Source organism: Ptychodera flava, chromosome 1 (assembly GCF_041260155.1).
Source record: "Ptychodera flava strain L36383 chromosome 1, AS_Pfla_20210202, whole genome shotgun sequence".
Taxonomy (NCBI): domain Eukaryota; kingdom Metazoa; phylum Hemichordata; class Enteropneusta; family Ptychoderidae; genus Ptychodera; species Ptychodera flava.
Genome location: NC_091928.1, coordinates 3,874,071 through 3,895,695, shown reverse-complemented (window position 1 = coordinate 3,895,695; position 21,625 = coordinate 3,874,071). Strand labels below are relative to the sequence as shown.

Genomic DNA, 21,625 nt, shown 5'->3' with positions numbered 1-21,625 from the left:
TTCAAGAAAAGACCCATTCCAGCTTTGTTAAAAGTAATAAGCGAAAGGATAAATTTTGATAAATTGGTTTGTTCCCTACCGGATCTCCCCTATCGAGACGGCCGTAACACTTTTTGTGGGTCATCTCTATTCATTACATCTGCGAGACTCCGCATCTTTGCTCAAACTGCTTAGATTGTCGATAAACGTATACACATACAGGTTATCCAGGAGCTATGAGGCATGGCAAAGACGATTTCGCTCTCCGAAACGATGAAAGACGTCGCGTCTATAACGTTGTTTGTGTAGGCCATAAGGAGTCTTTAGACGACTGTACCTATGATACGGGGGAATACACTTCTCTGAACAGTACGGCTGCCACTGCAGTGTGCCACTGTGAGTACATTGTAAATACCAATATTTCAGCGATGTTATAACATTACCCAGTATATAATTTTCAATCAAGGCTCACCCAGTTTCCATGGACTGAAAAGCCATGTACAGCTATACGACATCGGAAGTGACATTACTGCACTCAACCAGGCCAAGTGGTCCGATAGATTTAATATAATAGCTTTGTTGAAATTTGTTCAATAGACTTATGCAAAATGTTTGATGATTTGAATCAAGCAGTATGACTTATTCCGATGAAGTAAATGTGTTAATGACACAGGTACTCATTAATCTAATGTAAAGCTATTCATCACTCATTTCACTATCTTTCTATTCCTGACGATGACTACTTAGGATGTTACAGGGAAGACATTCTAAGCCTTCAGCCTCACCAGGCAAGTGATCAAATGACAATCCAAATGTGTCTTCAGCTCTGTCGTAGCTTCCCAGCCAACAACATGTATGTTGGTCTTCAAAGAGAGAATGAGTGTTACTGTATAACGGAAGGACAATATCAGGCCAGTGTCGACATCGTGTACCGCACCTTGCTCGGGAGATAAGTCACAAACGTGTGGAGGGGACCCTGGCATTGGAGTGTATTTCTGTAAGTCAATGTTACAGTAATTATTGCCTTAAGAAACGAATCTTCCTCAGTCATAATAAAGCGTTATAGAGAATGGTCGCGATTGAACACCCGAGAGAACAAAATGACTAAATTCTCAATGGTGAGAAGTTGATGGAAATCAAATATTCATGACTCTGAAATAAACCAGTCCTTATCTGGATTTTTTGTAGAATAGGTTTGAAATTAAATAAGAGTGATAGCTTTATTTCGACGATACTTTATATGAAATAAACACGATTGGAACTAATTTGGGATAATTGGATGTGTTTAAAATACAACTTAAATTCTTTTTTGTTCCTTTTCAGCGACCATGGGTGCATGCGGAGGCAATTTTCGCGAATCAGGAACTATTTATTCGTATGGGTTTTCCTGGATTTCATCCGGAAAAGTCATCCTGTATGTGGAATATCACTTCCGGTGCTGGAGATATATAAGGTTAAACTTCATCATCAATGAAATAGATTGGGGGAACGACAAGTTTGTTTGCTGAATGCACGATGGAGTTAATTACCGAGAGTTAGACATCAAGATGGTATGGTGGTATCTTGTAACAAACTTTGTACGTTTTACCTTCGTCTCTTCAGCTTATAACCATCTTGGAAAATTTGCTGTGGCATTTCAAGGTAACGATATAGTATTATTAAGTTTACGGTGATTTTCAAAGAAACATTACCTCTTTCTTTATTATAAATTTGTGGCATGTGTACATACTAACACATTTTAGCTGTCTGTGGCAAAGACGGCTCTCTGTTATGAAGTCAGGATTTTTTATCAGGATTATTTTTCTCATGTCTCACATTGTAAACAATACGATATACATCTTGTGACCCACAATCTCTTATATTCGATGTCGTTAGTAGATCTAACACGGGTCAATGTCCGAATATGACAGCTTACAACAGACATTTTGGTATACCTGTCAAATGCTATGATACTATAAAAAATATATATGAGTAAGACCATTGTTTGCAGTGAGTTATCCTACGTCACGGTGAAAGTTCCTCTTATACAGATTTTGATTGAACGTTATTGCGATCTGTCATCATTTTCTGCATTTCAGTGACAGACTTTATTAAGTTTTGTATGCAAAGTTACTTTAACCAATCACATCTTATGTTCTTATACGAATGCCTCTTACCATTTGCATGTATCTTCCAGCGAATTATTCAAACTGTCAAGCTCCTGCAAATCTTGAAAATGGAAACTTTTACTACAATGGCTCCTGTCCCTATTTCGATGGCGACATCATTACATTAACGTGTAAAGAAGGATACACTCTGACAAGTCCTCATTCCAAGATAGAGTGTCGGGAAGATGGTACGTGGAATGACACACTGCCGATGTGTACAAGTAAGCGGTAACGTTAACATCTACTATAACAGTTTTATCGCCTTTAATGATAAACGACTATTTTGAGAATGAAATTTCATGTACCATTACAGCCAATTAGACGACAAAATAAATTAACATAAGTAGAATCATATGATTTGACCACTCGATACAAGTTCGTTGAAGTTACACAGAATTGACGAAAAAATAATGAGAACATTTTTGGAGATGTACGTTTTCAAATTTGTTCCCGATTTTCATATTTCCATATCAACAAATGGAAATATAAAGTTATTCAAAAACATTTTCTGATAAAATCTCCTCCTCCACGATTCCTTTGTTAGATTCTTCATTCATACCAGGTATTCCGTCAACTCCCTTTACAACGGCAGACTACCAACGCAATATAAGTAAGTTTGCTTTTGTGTTATTTATTGTTTCAGTATTCTCTTATTAAAACCTGTTTATCACAGTTCACGAGTTATGTATATAGAACAACATCATACATATTCCGTCCAAGGACACTGGATTTTGCGCATATACAAACGCAGCACATCGCAAAGCTAAACACCTCGTGTATACGTACAGACTGTATGCATAAAGATCGAGTACTGATGATACAAGAGTGTAATATTAAGGGTTTCATCTAAGTGTTATCGCGTTATGATGGTGTTTTGAAAGCACCGGTTCTATTATTACAAAAATGTTAAAGGGCAAAGATTCAATAATCTTTCACCAATTCATTTCAGCAACTGTAGAAATGAGGACTGCATCCCCTAAAAACACACCGTCAACTTATTTTGTGGATGCAGGCAAGTCACATATCAACTCAATCATTTTTACAACTGTTTCCATATTTCGTCCAAAACTCTTGGGTTTTACAAGTCAAAATCAAACGCTTAAATTAATTAGAAATTATGGATATTCGATGACCTTGTCAAATATTGCCATGTGAAGGTATAGCCTTGTGAATTTAGGTTATTAACCATGGAATCCTTGCCGAATGTAAACACAATTAAGAGCAATACCCTTAATTGTTTAAATAAGAATATTTGTATTGTAATAAAAGCATCATCTACAGGTTAACATCATTCACATCACACATCATTAATGTTTAGTACTCATCCACTTCAAAAGACACGTTTTATATAAATCTACTACTAATGTAAAATTTTGTTAACTATGTGTCGTGTCATTCTGCCGGTAATAACATTCAACTGCACCAGTGAACGGAAGTATTTTGCGATTTTTTTGTCCAGTTACCATCTATTCACTGTAAGTTTTCAAGTATAATAAAGTATTGGCTATTAACCAGTGATCGTTTATATACCCTTCAGGTACAGTAGCAGGTGCTGTTATTGGAGTTATTATATTGATGATAATCATCTTAATGGTATCAATCACGATTTATAGGAGGTAAGTATCGACATTTTTATGATAATCAAAGACAAAGATACGGAAACATTTCAGGGATATGATAAGTATGCAGGGATACCTTAATATCTCTCTTATATACTCATCTCGAACCAGGCATGGCAGATTATAAATACAAGAAAAGGTGTTTAATATTGCCATTCTATGCCATTAGACTGCAATGTTGTAATTTTCTAAGTTGATACTCATATCTCGAATAATTAATGTAGTTTAATCTTAAGGTCTAGAAGAATCAAACAAATGGATATCAGATCGCTGCCGCTGCAGTACCGGTCTATACAGTTTTATATGGCAAGTGTGGCCAGCGGCCAATTCTTCACAGAGTACAGTGAATGCAATTGTTAGGGAAATTAGTATTTGTCTCTCTACGTTAATACTGTAGGCGCCTTGAAATTGAAAGACTTAAGCTTTTGCTCAAACTTTCAGTAAGGCAACGTTAAATGATTCCCTTTCGAAATCATGCGTAGAAATCAGGGGCCATCGTGCAGAGAAAGATAGAAACAAACAGAGACAAAGAGATCAAGGTTATGCTTGACTTTCATTTATTTTTAGGGGGTCACTTTTCCTGTATTCAGTCTCCTTTTTTGTAAAGAAATGTTTAACAAAAAAATCTGTAGTTATCTCAGAAGCGAAAGGTAGAGCATTGGGATAATTTTAAATGTTTTCACGTAGCCATTCCTGTGTCCCGTTCAGAAGGTTATTTACACGGAAGACGTATTTGAATAAAACAAAAGAAAGTGATACAATTATATTTATTTCAATTAAACAGAAATAAACAATCATTACATATTACTTCGGCTGGCTTTCCCTAAATTACGAATGGTTTCGATTTTTATCAGATAAACAGTTATTTACCCGATTTTGTTCCAGAAAATCAACTTCCGAGAAACGCGCTGAAAACCAAGTCAGTTGCACAACTGGTAGGGACTATGTAAATACAGGAACAAGCCAAACCAAGAATTCGTCAAACGTGGTTGAAAATACTAGCTGTGATATTCGGAATTATGAAGAAGTTTCAGATGCAGTAACGGGGGATAATCAAGTTGGAGTAAACAGTGAGGAAGTTGCAGAGAGAAGATCTTTTGATTATGAGAACAACTCTTTCGATAGCCAAGAAGGGAATGCAGATATAGGCATCCATACGGCGGATGGTAACAAGACCGACGATTTGACGTATGAGAAACTCGCCCAGCAGCCAGGCCGTGATCTGTACATGGGCCTCGTCAAACCAGACAAAATTGACCTGACTTCTGACGCTACGAGTGCACAGAGTGATTTAAATGTTTCATCAACTTATGAGCCGATACACCCATCCCTTCGCTCTGATAACACTTACTGTAGTCTCCAAAATTATTCAGCAAGCGACAATAACTGAAAGATACAGTTGCGAAATATTCGATTTAGCATTTATTAGTATTCTACATTGTTGGAAGAAGAAACTTGCATATCAGTACTATATGGACGCTTTTTTTCTATGGAAAGTTGGTAATGCTTTATCTAGACACGTTAGATTGAGATAGAGGAACGCAAGATAAGTCCACTAATGACGAACAAATTACAAGTATCAGCTTGTATTCGTTAACAAATTACATGTATCTAACGTCCAGCGTATTTGACTTTGGCTGTGAGACCTCTATGAAGTGATGATACTGTAAAGAATACTCGTAAGTTTAAAAAATGCAAAAGCACGTAAAACATTTTTGGACATTTGAAGAGTGCAAAAATGTCGGCATTTGTATAATGAGGAGACGTGGAATCAATCGCACCTGTTGCATAAAATCTACTGCATAGCCTAAAATATTCAGCGCATTCTGACAGAGGATTGAACTCTAAGTGTCTGTTATTATCGTATTGAGCAGTCCTCTCTCACGTGTAAGAGCAGTGGATTATTTAGAAAGCTTTAGAGAGAGTCCTGTTATTAAATTTACCCGTGATCGAGATATTTAGTTGATGAGGTTCTGTATACTGGAAAGATTTCCTGACATCTTATGTTAACTTTTTGGGGTTTTTTTATCAAAACCAGAGTGGAGATATTCCTGTGTAAGAAATCAGAATATAATATTAGTTTTCATACACAGTTTGAAAATACAAATGTATATGAAATTCGTTAATTAACTCCTTTTTCCGACATTAGGAGAGCAGTTGAACCACAAATGAATAATTCCCTGTTGCATGCTCAGGCAAACATTAAAGTCAAGTACTATTCCTGTGGGCCAGTCTGTTGAAGCCGATCAATGTGGTTCCTTTTGATAATTCACTGCAACATAAGAGGGCCGTCATTATTTACGGCATGGGGGCCGGAGGAATTTCAACGCAAACTCTAAAATTTCGAGTAACCCCCCCCCTCCCAAGCCAACCGTGATGAATGTAACACAGACATTTTGACTGAAACCCCCCCCCCCAGTCAGAAAAGTTAAATATCAATACATGTATTTGTAAAATTTACAAAAATACATCAGTAGTAAAGACCTTTCAAATCCTATTGTACCTTGCTATATTATCATCAGTTATCTCATGACAATTGAAAAAGGTGAAAATAAAAATAAAGAAATTCGAAGTCACAAAAAGATATAGATATAAAAGTGTATGGTGTCACTATTGATACATAATCATCATTCTGTACCAATAAGTCTCCATTGCAACAATTAATTTCACTGTATCCATCATCGGTGACTTTGATTATGTACATTCACATTCACGGTCACGCTTATATGAGGTTAGTTTCACTTTATTGTCCTTGTATTTAAAGTGCAAAAAGAAACAGACAGAAATGACAGGAAATGCTTGTTTAACAGTCTATTTTGCTTTTTGCATTGATAATAAACTTGCCTTTAAACAGCATGGATGATAAAGACCCAACAATCAAGTAACACAATTAGAGTGACGGCGGGTACCAATGTTTCACATCTGGTTTTACAAAATTATTATAAATAAACGGCTCGATTCTTTCTAACGTTAACACTACGCCAGATGTGACTTTTTTCCAAAAGAATGAAGGTGTATCAGTTTTCATCTAACTTCTCTTTTTTGTTATTTCCATATTCTAACAGGTTTCGCCCTGCATACTTTCCTAATGGCTTTTTATTGCGTGTTTAAGGTCACTGGCGGGTCAGCTCGATGGAGAACCTTGCCAATAAAATGTAAATTTGTGTATGAGCAGACATTATTTCTGTAATAAACAACGACCAGGTCATACTAATTTTCAAGGTCGAAGATTGATCTAATAGAACTCTTCAGTAATTTGACACCATTTAAATACAACCAATACATCTTTAGTTGAAAATGTTCACTGAAGTGGTACAATGTTGTACTTCTGAATGTTGTAGCATTTTGTATTTCCCACATTAAATATATAGTCTCAGTAGAGGTATGTTTCGCTCATGAGAAACCAATGTTGGTCTGTATTTCAACTGAGATTATGTTTAGCCTTCAAGTTGATGATTTGTAATTAAGTCATAGTACACACCTTCTGTCCGCCATGCATGTTTAATAAAAACGTGCGACCAATTAAAAGTATATCATTATGCTGAAAATACTAGCACTCATAGCCTACTCCTCCACTGTTACATAATTGATGTTAAAATATAATGAAAGATAGCTTAATTAAATGTAGAAGTAATTATGTTGTACTACGTCGTAGGAGGAGACCTATTAAAATCACTGCACTAAAGCCGCAATTTTATCAATGTAACATCTTATATGATAAATTTAAACATTCACAAAATTTATTTGCGCATTGGGTAATTACATAACATTTCAACTTTTTGTGCTAACAAAGCTGATCCTTGAGCGTCTTACACATTTACCCTCATTTGCAGGGATACATAATTTTAAATAATTGAATTAAACATGTGCCTATGCCAGTGATTAAAGATACATGATTATTTCATAAAAGAATTGTCACATGTCATAATGTATATGCTGGTTATTATTTTTGTCAAAGTCGTTGCACTCCATTGTTTAAAGAGCACCACTTCCCATCACGTACAATCACCCACGGCCGTACACCCTAGAAAGACGCCATTGAAGAGTTGTACTGTCTCCCGAAAAAAGACAGAAAATATGTAAGACTTTTATGAGTACAGAATGGGGACAAAGGGTCTGCAGCAACAGTGGCCCTGGTCCGATTTTTCTTTTCAGTGCCGACCTTTCAACCGAGAAGTGGCACATATTTGGACGACACCGAAGCATTCATGTTAGTGGAGACTAGGATCGCCTTCTAACCATGGAAATTTGTACACAAGAAAGCCATATTCTCATCTCGTGCATTATTTGTATTGTTGTCACGACATTAGGAGGAACAGGTAAGAACAAACGGTTCTAAGGAAGTTTTGATTTGACATTTTTTATCCCGCGACACAATGCGAGCTCCGACGTATAATTGTCAAAAAGTACTGCGACCGATTGAATTGCAAGTTTTGCTTACTCTCCTCCACAACAGTGAAATAAATGGAATTCGTAAACCGGCGTCGTCATATTTTGGATCCATCGCTGTGACAGCAATATGAAAAAATCGGTCGATGATGACAAGGACAAAAGTTAGGTGAAGCAGAGTGAAACATTTTCACTGAATCGGTCAAATCGCTTTTCGGGTTTTGGCCGAGCGGTTCCGTCTGTTGCTTCTCCGCCAGGCGAATAGATGCCGTACGTAGTAAGTCCAAACCCGACTGTAAAAACCGCATTATCAGTTTACTACCTTCCCGTAAATCTAGATTGCAAGGAAATTATCTTTGGCTTGAAGTGAAATTCCCAAAACATACCAGTTCTTTAGAATGATCAAAATTTTGTTTTGTTCATTCACTGAACTCTACAGGTAGATACACAATCAGACTGTAAGATTTTATTCTAATTCTTCAACTATGATATACGTGTAATCGGTGATATGTCCTCGTATTCATCTCTGAACAAATCGATGGAATGCTACAACTTAAGTCTCGTCGATTTTGTTATACTATTTATGAATAATAGAAAACAAATTAAATTTTTAGAATAATTTTTAGTGCGTTGTCAATCACGTCCAACATCAACGCAATGTTACATTCGGCACTTTCCAGTTCTGTGAAAAATAATTTGTCATTTTCGGGTATATGTCCTCCATACAAATAAAAGTAAAAAGTTCACCCCGACTAACGGTCTAGGTTGTCGGTAAATACGTAGTTTACAATGGGGTAAATTCATTTACAATAAGCTTACTGCTTACTGCTTACCACAGGTCCATATATCTTTCTTGCATGAGTTTGACTTTATTTGTGTACCGTCTATTTACTGTCTGTTCTGTGCTGTTTTGTGTCTATGTTTACAAGTATTGTCTGACGAATTCTGAGCTAGTGTTATTGGCTTGTGGATTGTTATGATTGCGATTATTTTACTGCTGAAGCAGTAGTAGCAGATAGTGTATTTCCTTTTCGTATGTCAGACTAATCGAAGCGTACTTGTCAACCATTGCTTACTATATTTTAATACTGACGGATGCTGCGTAGAAGTAAAACTATCGTTTCAATTTTTAACCAATGCAATAAAAGCAAGATTTTGCTAAACTTGTTACGACATGTGGGTCGCAACGGTCGAAATTACAAATCGTATACACCAATTTCACAGCAAAGCGGCTCGTCATAAACATGACAAGACCTGCAGACTGCGACAAGGATGGTCAAATTAAATCAAGAATATCAGTTACAATTATAATCTATCATGCTACCATGCGCCATTCTGATTGGACAAGAGTTCATTCCACCGATGCTAAAATACTGTTGTAGCACAGATAGCAGTGCTAAAACGGGCCCCTAAACCAGCATATTCGAAAAATGGCTAGTCGTCGCATTTGAACTTCCCTATCTAAATTCAATCCGAAACTGTCCGTTTTGTTTCAAAGACTAAATTTTGATAAACAGATAAGGAATGGTCTGTAGCTCACCTCTTGGTGACAATAAGTTGAAGTCGATGATGAAAGAAAGAAAGAAATCTGGTATGGTGTACACGAAGCATTGCAAAAGGGCAACAACGCACCTTGCACTTTTCTTGATTTAGAGGAAGTCGAGAGACAGCATATGATGTACTTTATAATACCGCTCTTTAAAGGTATACTGTCACCTGTTCGAATTTTGCCACAGTTACTATGGAAAAAAAATCTAACCAATCGCAGATTTTAAGCAGGTGGCCGCTTTTTGAAAACAATGCCCTCCCACGGGCATTGTGAATCCCAAGGAACGCCCCTTTGACCATATATGGGCATATATAGATTACAGGGGACTGTATACCTTTAAAATGAAGCTTGTATTTGTTCATACATAAATAAGTTCAGATTCCTCAGTGTCACAGTATGATCAGATATTCTTTGCCAAAGTTTGGGCTGTAACAGACCGGGGTGTTTAATGACGTAGACCAAGATCAAAATGACAAAGGGATGACCCCTGCGACTGAAGTTGACTTCACATGTTAATACCTTGACATTTGATTTCGACAAATTTCTCATCTGGAATTCTTCAGAATGGAACTCCAATCTCCCTACTAGTACGACGTTTCAAATTCTCAAATCTGGACGTAGAATACCTGCAGCACTGAGCCTCCGCAATCTGAGCGCCTTGCTGCTCGGAAAACTCCTGTCTTTCCCAGACGTTTCCAATTTAGACGAAAGAACGACGAATATCAGCAGCGCGAAAACCGCATATCTCTCTAAGACGTTGCCAATCGGATAAACAGCTCATACCAGAGTTACGCAGAAGTTAGAGAACCAAAGTGAATAATTGATTAACACACCTGGTCACCCAAAATAAAGAAACATGCAAATTAAGGAGAGCCTGTAAAATTTTCACCTGGTCACGAAAAGAAACCGCGCCAACGTAGCAATATTAGCATTTATAATATCTGTAATAAAAAATTTACACAGCAAGGATCTGTCAATACGGTAGGTGACAGTGATTGACTGATATACATAACACACAGCAATACCTACTGTGCAGTTGATTGTTGAGTATCAACGATATCGTCATAGAGTTGAGCTATAGAGGGCAAATGTGATGCAATCAAACGCTTTGAGTTACGGCAGACAAACGCTCATACACAATATCCAATACCGATGAGATGACGCTCGCAGTCTCAAAATATGATGACACAGATGTATGCTTTATCTTAGATCAATCAACATGATATCGTCGACATGAGAACTTTCCGTGAACTCACTTTTACAATGTAATTTATTTATATTTCCTGAAACGTTTGGCAATGACCTGAATTGACCTCTGTACGAGCGTGTGGGTACATGACCTATCATGATACGCTGGTCACCACATGCATCGTGACAAATAATGTGTGATTTTCAACTGTGTCTTTGTAGCGAACTGTAATGGGGTGAAATCATAATAAATGGTGTATAAAGCTTCAATTTTTGCTTTTTGGCGGACATAAAACTCCAGCATCCCGAATCAACGTTGTTAAGCTTGCTATGCAGAGTTGGAAACAATATCTCTGTGATCTTCTTCACCAATATTGTCTTTCAAATCAGTTTTGCTCTACATGCTCTGATTCCCGCCGTTTGAAGGTTTGCCTAGGGTTCACGTGACCCGTTGTCGTCAGTTCAACCTCCCCTGACCTTGTGTTTGTTGTAGTAGTGTAAGATCTTCCACTATTGAAATCAGCAGCTTATTAATGCGAATTCGATTGTCGTCATGTAATTATTTTAGCCCCTTACAATTGATGTTGATGTGACGTGCTCGTTGCCTCTGCTGACAGTTGTACAGCTGATGATGACTCACTCTTTCTTCGTGACTTGAAAACACTTAGAATTGAACAAACATCACCTTTATAGAATATGGATTCTTACTGGCGCATGTATCCACTTATTTGTTTGTATGTGGCTGCTGCAGTATTATTATTACTCGGGCTATCAAATACAGAGAACAGAAGTGTTCGTTCTAGAAATCAGAAGACATTGTGCTGTGCAGTACATCCTACTTAGAATAAAGAACGCAACCTCCCAGTAATCTGTTTGTCAAATACCGTGTATATTTGAACAATAAATAATAAACGCATTGGTTCAGATATCTGGATAAAACATCCGCCATGGCCTCAATAGGCCCTTAGACATTACTGACAGTGGAGACATGTGGCTGCATGGTTAACATGCTTGTTCAATACTCATTATACATAGACATATATCTGAAATTTTTCGATTATTCTTCAATGAATAATTTTTTCTGGCTCAGATGAGCTTAGAAATCAAGCACCATTCTTATTTGATCTTAATCTCATGTTGGAGTAATGTACATGGTATGGGATACACCATGATTCTCACATTAGATATCATACACAACGACAAATTATGTGTATGGGTCAAGGTCCATAGTTCAAAACTTAAAATTATACGTGTTTATTTTAAACATATAAACGTTCATGGTCGAAAACTCGATTGAATGTATATATAACCATCTTATTTAGAAGCATTTTGACGAGTTGATCGTCCATTATATTCTATTCGTGTTTTTATACTATTTTCTCAACAATTTTTTTCTCTCTGCTATGCGAATGTAACAGCATTCAAGGTTTTGATTTTCATCATAAGGAGGATTTTGATCAAAGTTGGATGGCTAACAAATGGGCATACAAATATCTGTACCGGAAAAATTAAGAAGTTAAATACATCAAAGTCCGTAACGTCAGTACTGACGTCATTGTGAAACCCGCGGCAAACCAGCCATTAATTACCGTATATACGTACGAGCAAAGTAGAGAATCAAAGCTTGCATTTGCATAGTTATAAACAAACACGAAAGAATTTATGATCTAGTTTATCTCAAATTAAATCTAAAAACAAAGAAGTACATCAATTGAAATTATGAAGCAGTCTTTCAGGTTTCAAACTAATGACTTCCTAAGAGGAAATTCAACGTGTGGAACTACACAACCCGATGAAATAATAAACCTGTATTTTTCTCGACAAGGGGTAATTCAGTACCGAATATCAAAAGGTATATCCAAAAGTTCCGATTTTTCATGTGTTTCTGTTAATAGTGTCTCGGAGTCCATTAATATGTAATTGTTAAAGATGGCAAACAGTCGCCATTACAACTGCTACGTGTTCAAGTAATCGTCTTTGAGGACTTTGATTGTGTACAGGATCATACTTTTGAAGTAAGTTATCCTTGTAATTACTTATACATGTAAAATAAGGCAGATATCAGTTTAAAGGACGGACTGCCCGGAAATGCTTGCTTACAGTGTAGAGAATGTACTCCACTATTTCACATCAGATAGTACAAAATTATTGTACAAAACACGGTTCACTTTTTTGCACCACGCAAGATTAAATTTTTTCTCAGAAGAATGAAGGTAGTGTATCAGTTGTGATCAAACTTCTCGTTTTCCACACTTCAATATTTTAAAGTTTCGTGTTGCCTAACTTCTTTATGGCTTTATTGCATGCATCAGGTTAGTTGCAGGTCAGTCAGCCACAGAACTATGCGCATAAAATATACATTTGTTCGTTGCCGACGATGAGTCACCGTGTCTAAGAAATCAACAATCAAGCCATACTTATTGATAAGGAGGACTGCTCTTATAGAGCTATGCAGTAATTTGATACCAATTCAATACAACCAATACGTTTCTACTTGAAGATGTTGCTTAATTGGTGCAAAGTGTAATACTCCTGATCGTGGTAGCATCCAACTGTGTTTACTGTTGGCAAAAGTCCCAATAAAAGCGTTTCGCTCATGAGGAACTTATGTTGTTTTGTTGTCTGTTTTTCAATTGAAGTTATTTTAAGCCATAAGTGATTAGCAATCGTATAGAGGGTGTCGGGACACTACATTGCTGTTTGACATGCATATTGTAATAATATAATGAAATATGTGCAACGAGTTAAAAGTATATCATTATGTTGTAAATTTATTTGTCACACGAAAGAAAAAAGTAGGCACTCAAAACTTATTCATCAACTCTAACATAATGAATTTTAAATTGAATAGAAAATGAAAGATCGCTTGGAAAATACTTTCTGGGCGTACAACGTATGTAAAATAAGATTATGTTGTTACATATTTACTAAGTTGTAGAAGACGATATCATAAATCGTTACACTTAAGCCTACAATCGCATTGACGAACGAAACCGCTCATTGTTGATAGGTATGAACTACATATACCCGACACATAAAGCAGCATGCAGTAAAGTAGTGCATTTAAAAGAAAGAATCTGTGGTCATAAAGTAAGAAAAACATTTCAATTTTTTTTTGTGCGATACTTTATGCTTGAGCAGCTTGCACTTCTACTCTTCAGTGAAGGATAAATAACTAAATTAAACAGTTTATTAAATCCTTGTGCTCATGTCACTGATTGAAGATATATGATGACTTCAAAAAAAATTATGTCATAAAATCAGCGGGTCATTTTTTTTTGTTTGAAATCGTTTTACTTCGGTTGCTTTAAAGACAACTACTTCCCATCACGCACAGCCATACATCCTTCACATCATGCACAGCCATACACCCTTCCCATCACGTACAGCCATACACCCTTCCCATCACGCACAGCAATGCACCCTTCCCATCACGCACAGCCATACACCCTTCCCATCACGCACAGCCATACACCTTTCCCATCACGTACAGCCATACACTCTTCCCATCACGTACAGCAATGCATCTTTCCCATCACGCACAGAAATACACCCTTCCCATCACGCACAGCAATGCATCTTTCCCATCATGCACAGCCATACACCCTTCCCATCACGTACAGCCATACACCCTTCCCATCACGTACAGCCATACACCCTTCCCATCACGTACAGCCATACACCCTTCCCATCACGTACAGCCATACACCCTTCCCATCACGTACAGCCATACACCCTTCCCATCATGCACAGCCATACACCCTTCCCATCACGCACAGCCATACACCCTTCCCATCACGCACAGCAATGCACCTTCCCATCACGTACAACCATACACCCTTACCATCACGTACAGCCATACACCCTTCCCATCATGCACAGCCATACACCCTTCCCATCACGTACAGCCATACACCCTTCCCATCACGTACAGCCATACACCCTTCCCATCACGTACAGCCATACACCCTTCCCATCACGTACAGCCATACACCCTTCCCATCACGTACAGCCATACACCCTTCCCATCACGTACAGCCATACACCCTTCCCATCACGTACAGCCATACACCCTTCCCATCATGCACAGCCATACACCTTCCCATCACGCACAGCCATACACCCTTCCCATCACGCACAGCAATGCACCCTTCCCATCACGTACAACCATACACCCTTACCATCACGTACAGCATACACCCTTCCCATCATGCACAGCCATACACCCTTCCCATCACGTACAGCCACACACCCTTCCCATCACGCACAGCAATACACCCTTCCCATCTGCACTGCAATATACCCTTCCCATCACGTACAGCCATACACCCTTCCCATCATGCACTGCCATACACTGTTCCGATCACGTACAGCCATACACTCTTCCCATCATGCACAGCAATACACCCTTCCCATCATGCACAGCAATATACCCTTCCTATCACGTACAGCCATACACTCTTCCCATCACGTACAGCCATACACTGTTCCGATCACGTACAGCCATACACTCTTCCCATCACGTACAGCAATGCACCCTTCCCATCACGTAGAGCAATTCACCCTTCCCATCATGCACAGCAATATACCCTTCCCATAACGTACAGCCATACACTCTTCCCATCACGTACAGCCATACACTGTTCCGATCACGTACAGACATACACTCTTCCCATCACTCCACAGCAATACACCCTTCCTATCACGTACAGTCATACACCCTTCCCATCATGCACAGCCATACACCCTCCCCATCACGTTCAGCAATGCACTGTCGCTCGAAAAATCGACGAGAATAGTGAACGACTTTTTAGTTGTCCAGAAAGGGGCAATGGATCTGCAGCAACCGGTATATAGTGTCGACCTTGAAGGGAAGTGGTACAATTTGGACGACACCGAATTTGCCATACATGTTAGTGGAGACTAGGATCGCCTTCTAACCATGGAAATTTGTGGACAAGAAGGGAATATTTTCACTTTCTGCATTATTTGTGTTCTTACCACGACTTTAAGAGGAACAGGTAGGAAGAAACAGATTTAGGGAAGTTTTGTCGGACATTTAGCCCCGTGACAAAGTGCCTAACTTCCATGATGAATCGTTGTAACCTCCATAAATGTAATAATCTCCATAAATGTAATATCACACATAAATGTAACATTAACCATAAATGTAATAATCTCCATAAATGTAATATCACCCATAAATGTAACAAAAATCAACCATAAATGTAATAAAAACACCAACCGCAATTGTAATAAATGATAACCATAAGTGTATTAAAAAAGTCACCCATAAATGTTATACTTGTCATCCATAAATGTAATAAATCTATTTTGGCATTGATATTGAGGGATTAGCCCTTAAATATTTATCTAGGTAATAAGGAAAGCAACTCCACACATTATTCATATCTTAATTGTTTGTGTTAAGTGTGTTTTGTATATTTCAAAGTGTATTTACGTTTCCCTATTTTGTGTACAAAACTGATTGGCCATGGCGAGACACGGCTGTAATTTGAGTGTCAGTGCAGTCCCCACTCAAGAGTAGAGGAGACTGTATAACACTACGATCCTTTAATGCCGTTTTTTTCGAAATTTGCCGCACTTTCATAACCAGTCGCCTCAAATTCATCTTCAGTGGATAAATTGTGATGTGTGGAATGATCGATAGATTTTCGGTATTCCTATGTTGTCCCACTTGATGTTTGATCCTTCACTGGGGATGTTAGGATGTCTAATTTTGTTCTTCTGTGTTCAAGGTAGTGTTGGTATTGTTTTTACCAGATTGAAATATAGAAATATGTTCTCTTCAACATGTTTTGTGTCGTATATTTCTCTGTTATTTGTTCTGATTCGTCTGTCATAAACTTTGTGTGGTATCACTGGTTGACGAGTTATTTTGACGCTTCCTTATTATGTAATTATCAATGTCTAGAACTGCTGTTCCACTTCCATTATCTAACGGTTTGGTCAGTACCTCGCCGTTTTCTGATAGTGTTCTCAAAGTATTCTATTCTGTGTTTCGGAAAGGAAACCTAGTTTCAGGAAAGTATGCAATAACATTACACTAGTCTTATTAAAATTTTTACTTACTCAGGGCATTGATAAACAAATGATCACATATACAAGTTCAAGTTTATTACATTTATGGTTGAGTTTCATTACATTTATGGTTAATTTGTTTATTACATTGTGGTTGCGGGTTGTTATATTAATGGTTGACTGTTTTATTACATTTGTGGTGATTTTATTACAATTGTGGTTGATATTACATTGTGGAGATTAGTACATTTATGGAGGTTAAAAGTCTTTCATTTTTGAGGCGCCCACTGCCTTAAACGCAACCTTTTTGCGAATTCATGAACGTAAGACCGCACCTGAGGGTCACGTGACCTGTTGTCGCCAGTTCAACCTCCCCTGACCTTGTGTTTGTTGTAGAAGTGTCAGATCTTCCCTGTTGATATCAGCGACTTAGTAATGTTACGGTTATTAATGCGAATTCGATTGTCGTCATCGTATTATTTTAGCCGCTTACAATTGATGTTGATATGACGTGCTCGTTGTCTCTGCTGACTGTTGCATGGCTGATGACGACTCACTCTTTCTTCATACTTGAAAACTCTTAGAAGTGTGCAAACATCTCCTTGATAGAATATGGATTCTTGCTGGAGCATATATCCACTTATTCGTTCGTATGTGGTAGCTGCAGTGTTATTATTATTCACGCTATCAAATACAGAGAACAGAAGAGTTAGTTCTAAAAATCAGAAGATATTGTGCTGTGCAGGAAATCCTATTCATAATAAAGAACGCAATCTCCCAGTAATCTGAACTTTGCCAAATAGCATGTATATTCGTCATTAAGACTGTACTTGAACAGTAACTAATAAACGCATTGGTTCAGAAATTTGGATAAAACATCCACCACGGCCTCAAAAGACTTTTAGATATTAGGGACTGGACACAAATTACAGGGGGGGGGCGGTGTTTTTTGGGGGTGGGTCGCCATTTTTCGCGCAAGCATTTTTGAAGGGTCATAAAATTTTGTGCAAGCCTATGGGGGAGGGTCACCTTTTTTCATGCATCAAAGCTGAAATTGCATGTGCACGTTATGGAATACTGAAAAAAGAAAAAATACCTCCTGGCACTTTTCATTTTCTGCCATTACCATTTTCGGCAAATTTCAGGTATCATAAACAATGTATTGATGATCCAAGCAGCCACATTGATTTAAGTTGTCATGATTTCTACTTATTCAACACTATTGTGCATAACTGTCCCCTATAATGACTCTTTCAATAACAATTTGGGAGATTACTTATTTGACATCATTCTCCCATTGACAATACATTGGGTATAGGTCGGTGTCAAACGTTCATGTCGCTGTATGTACATTTTTTAATTTTTTGAGGACATTGACAGAATACAAACTGTTCAGAATAGTGCATAGTGTCATCAATAACAACTGGAAGCTTCAGGTCGAACACCTTTTGAATAACAATTTAGGATCAGACAACCTATGAGTTATTTGTTGTTTCCTCATAGCCTACAATGTATAGTGAATCAAAATTTTGGTGAAATTCCAAAATCAAATTTCTTGCACAACCATGGACTTGAAACCACTCTGGTCTAATCATGAATATTAATACTAATAATTAGGTGTGCATAAATACACAGGTTTACCAAGTTTTGTATCGGAAAAAAATTATTCATAGTTTCATCATAGACTGCCATGTATAGTGAATGGACATTTCAGTGAAATTCCAAAATCAAATTTCTTGCACACCCATTGACTTGAAACTACTCTAGTCTAATCATGAACATTAATACCAATAATCAAGTGTACATAAATGCACAGATTTTCCTATTTTTGTATTGGAAAAAAATTATTCATAGTTTCATCATAGACTGCCATGTATAGTGAATCGACATTTAAGTGATATGCCAACATCAAATTTCTTGCACAACCATTGACTTGAAACCACTCTAGTCTAATCATGAACATTAATACCAATAATTGAGTGTACATAAATGCACAGATTTACCTATCTTTGTATTGGAAAAAAATTATTCATAGGGTTTCACCATAGACTGCCATGTATAGTGAATCAACATTTCGGTGAAATTCCAAAATCAAATTTCTTGCACACACATGGACTTGTAACCACTCTAGTCTAATCAAGAACATAAATATCAATAATGAAGCATAGATAAATACACAGATTTGCCAAGTTTTGTATTAAAAAAAATTATTCATAGTTTCTTCATAGACTACAATGTGTAATGGATCCACATTTCATGTGAAATTCCAAAAACAAAGTTATTGTACACAGATGCACGTGTTACCACCCTCTTCTAAGCAAACACAATTATGTCAATTATTCATGGTCATATATACACAAATAGTGCATATTTTTAATTCTGAAAATTTTTTTTATAGTTTTGTCATAGACTCCCATGTATAGTGGATCAACATTTTATGCGAAATTCCAAAAACAAAGTTATTGTACACAGATGCACATTTTACCACCCTCTTCTAATCAAGCACAATTATGTCAATTATTCAGGGTCCATATATGCACAAATAGTGCAAATTTTTAATTCTGAAAATTTTTTGACAGTTTTGTCATAGACTCCCATGTATAGTTTTGTCATAGACTCCCATGTATAGTGGATCAACATTTTGGCAGAAATTCCAAAATCAAATATCTTGTTCACATGTGCACTTGTAAACAACCCATGCTAATCAAGTATATCTATATCAGTTATTGAACATCTGTATATGAACAGATATAGCTAGTTTTATACTGGAAAATACACGTTCGTAGTTTTCTTATAGTCGACTACATGTATAGTGAATCAACATTTTCGATAAAATCTAAAAATTACATTTTTTGTACAGGCATGCACTTTTTACCTGCCACTTCAAGCAAAGTACATTTACATGAATAACACACATATGATTTGATATTTTTTGGACAACGCGTTATATCAGCCACATTTTGCCTTTCTTTTGGGACGGTGACTTAAAAAGTATAGCAAGTCAGAAGGGGGTCTTTAACACATTGCGGGTTTTTTTTGGGGGGTATTGAGTAACAGGGGAGGGCCACTTATTTTCAAGCACGGATAAGGGGGAGGGTCACTAATTTTTGTGCATGAACTTTTGAAGGGTCACTATTTTTTACGCAGCGGTTTTTCGAAAAACACCGGCCCATCCCCCCTGTAATTTATGTCCAGTCCCTTACTGGAAGTGAAGACATGTGGCTACATGGTTAAAAAGCTTGTTCAATACTCATTATATATAGAGATATATCTGACAGTTTTCAATTAATCTTCAATGACTGATTTTTTTCGTGATCAGATGAGCCTAAAAATCAATCACCATTCTTATCTGATATCAATCTGATGTTAGAGTAACATACATGCTATGGGATACACCATGATTCACACATTAGAAATCATACTCAGTGAATAATATCTCATGTGTATGGGGTCAAAGTCCATGGTTCAAAACTTAAAATTATATGTGTTAATTTTAACATATAAACGTTTATGGCCGAAAATTCGATGAATGCATATATGACCATCTTATTTAGAAGCACATTTGACCAGTTGATCGTTCATTATATTCTACCCGTTTTTTATAATATTTTCTCAACAAATTTTCTTTCTCTGCTATGCGAATGTTACAGCATTTTAGCTGTTGATTTTCATCATAAGGATTTTGATCAAAGTTAGATGGCTAATAAATGGGCATACAAATATATTTACCGAATAAATTAATAAGTAAAGTAAACATAGTCCGTAGCGTCAGCACTGACGTCATTGTGAAATCCGCGGCAAACCAGCCATTAATTACCGTATATACGTACGAGCAAAGTAGAGAATCAAAGCTTGCATTTGCATGGTTATAAACAAATACGAAAGAATAGGTGATCTAGTTTATCTCAAATTAAATCTAAAAACAAAGAAGTATATCGACTGAAATTATGAAGCAGTCTTTCAGGTTGCAAACAAATGACCTCCAAAGAGGAAAGTACAAACAATGTGAATTCAACGTGTGGAACTACACAACCCGATGAAATAATTAACCTGTATTTTTGTCGACAAAGGGCAATTCAATACATCGAAAAGTTTACGATTTTTCATGTACATAATTGAAGTGTTTCGCTAACGAGGAAATAATGTTGTGTGTTTTCAACTGAAATTATTTTTAGCTTGAATGATTAGTAATCGAATAAAAGGTGTCAAGGTACACTATACAGCTGTCTGCCATGCATACCGTAATGAAATGCACAACAGGTTAATCATTATGTTGTACATTTACTTGTCATACAAATGAATGAACAAAGCAGCCACTCACGGACTCACTCATCTACTCTGACATAAATAGAAAATGAAAGATAGCTTACTTTCTTGGCGTACAACTTATGCCAAATGTGATTATAGCTGAGTGTAACAGCTTTACTAAGTCATAGACTCAAGCCGCAATCGTGTTGACGAACAAAACCGCTCATATGTTGATAGGTATGAACTACATATCTTCATCACTACCCGACACATAAAGCAGTACGCAGTAAAGTAGTGCCTTTGTACAAAAGAATCTGTAGTCATAAAAGTTAAACAATAATATTTCAAATGTTTTTGTGCGAACAGAGCTGACGATTGAGCAGCTTACACTTAAGACTTTCGCACAGGATAAATAACGAAATTAAACAGTTTAATAAAAGTATGTCACTGATAGAAGATATATG

General features: G+C 37.0%; 1 protein-coding gene across 1 annotated transcript; it reads left to right on the top strand.

The window, feature by feature from the left end:
• Window positions 1–1,526: 1,526 nt before the first annotated feature.
• LOC139145036 (uncharacterized) lies at window positions 1,527–5,656 on the top strand. Its single transcript, XM_070715996.1, has 6 exons — window positions 1,527–1,620; window positions 2,156–2,347; window positions 2,671–2,736; window positions 3,076–3,138; window positions 3,664–3,742; window positions 4,631–5,656. The coding sequence occupies exons 1-6, from the start codon at window positions 1,527–1,529 to the stop codon at window positions 5,133–5,135; spliced, it is 999 nt and encodes a 332-aa protein (XP_070572097.1). The 3' UTR covers window positions 5,136–5,656.
• Window positions 5,657–21,625: the final 15,969 nt, after the last annotated feature.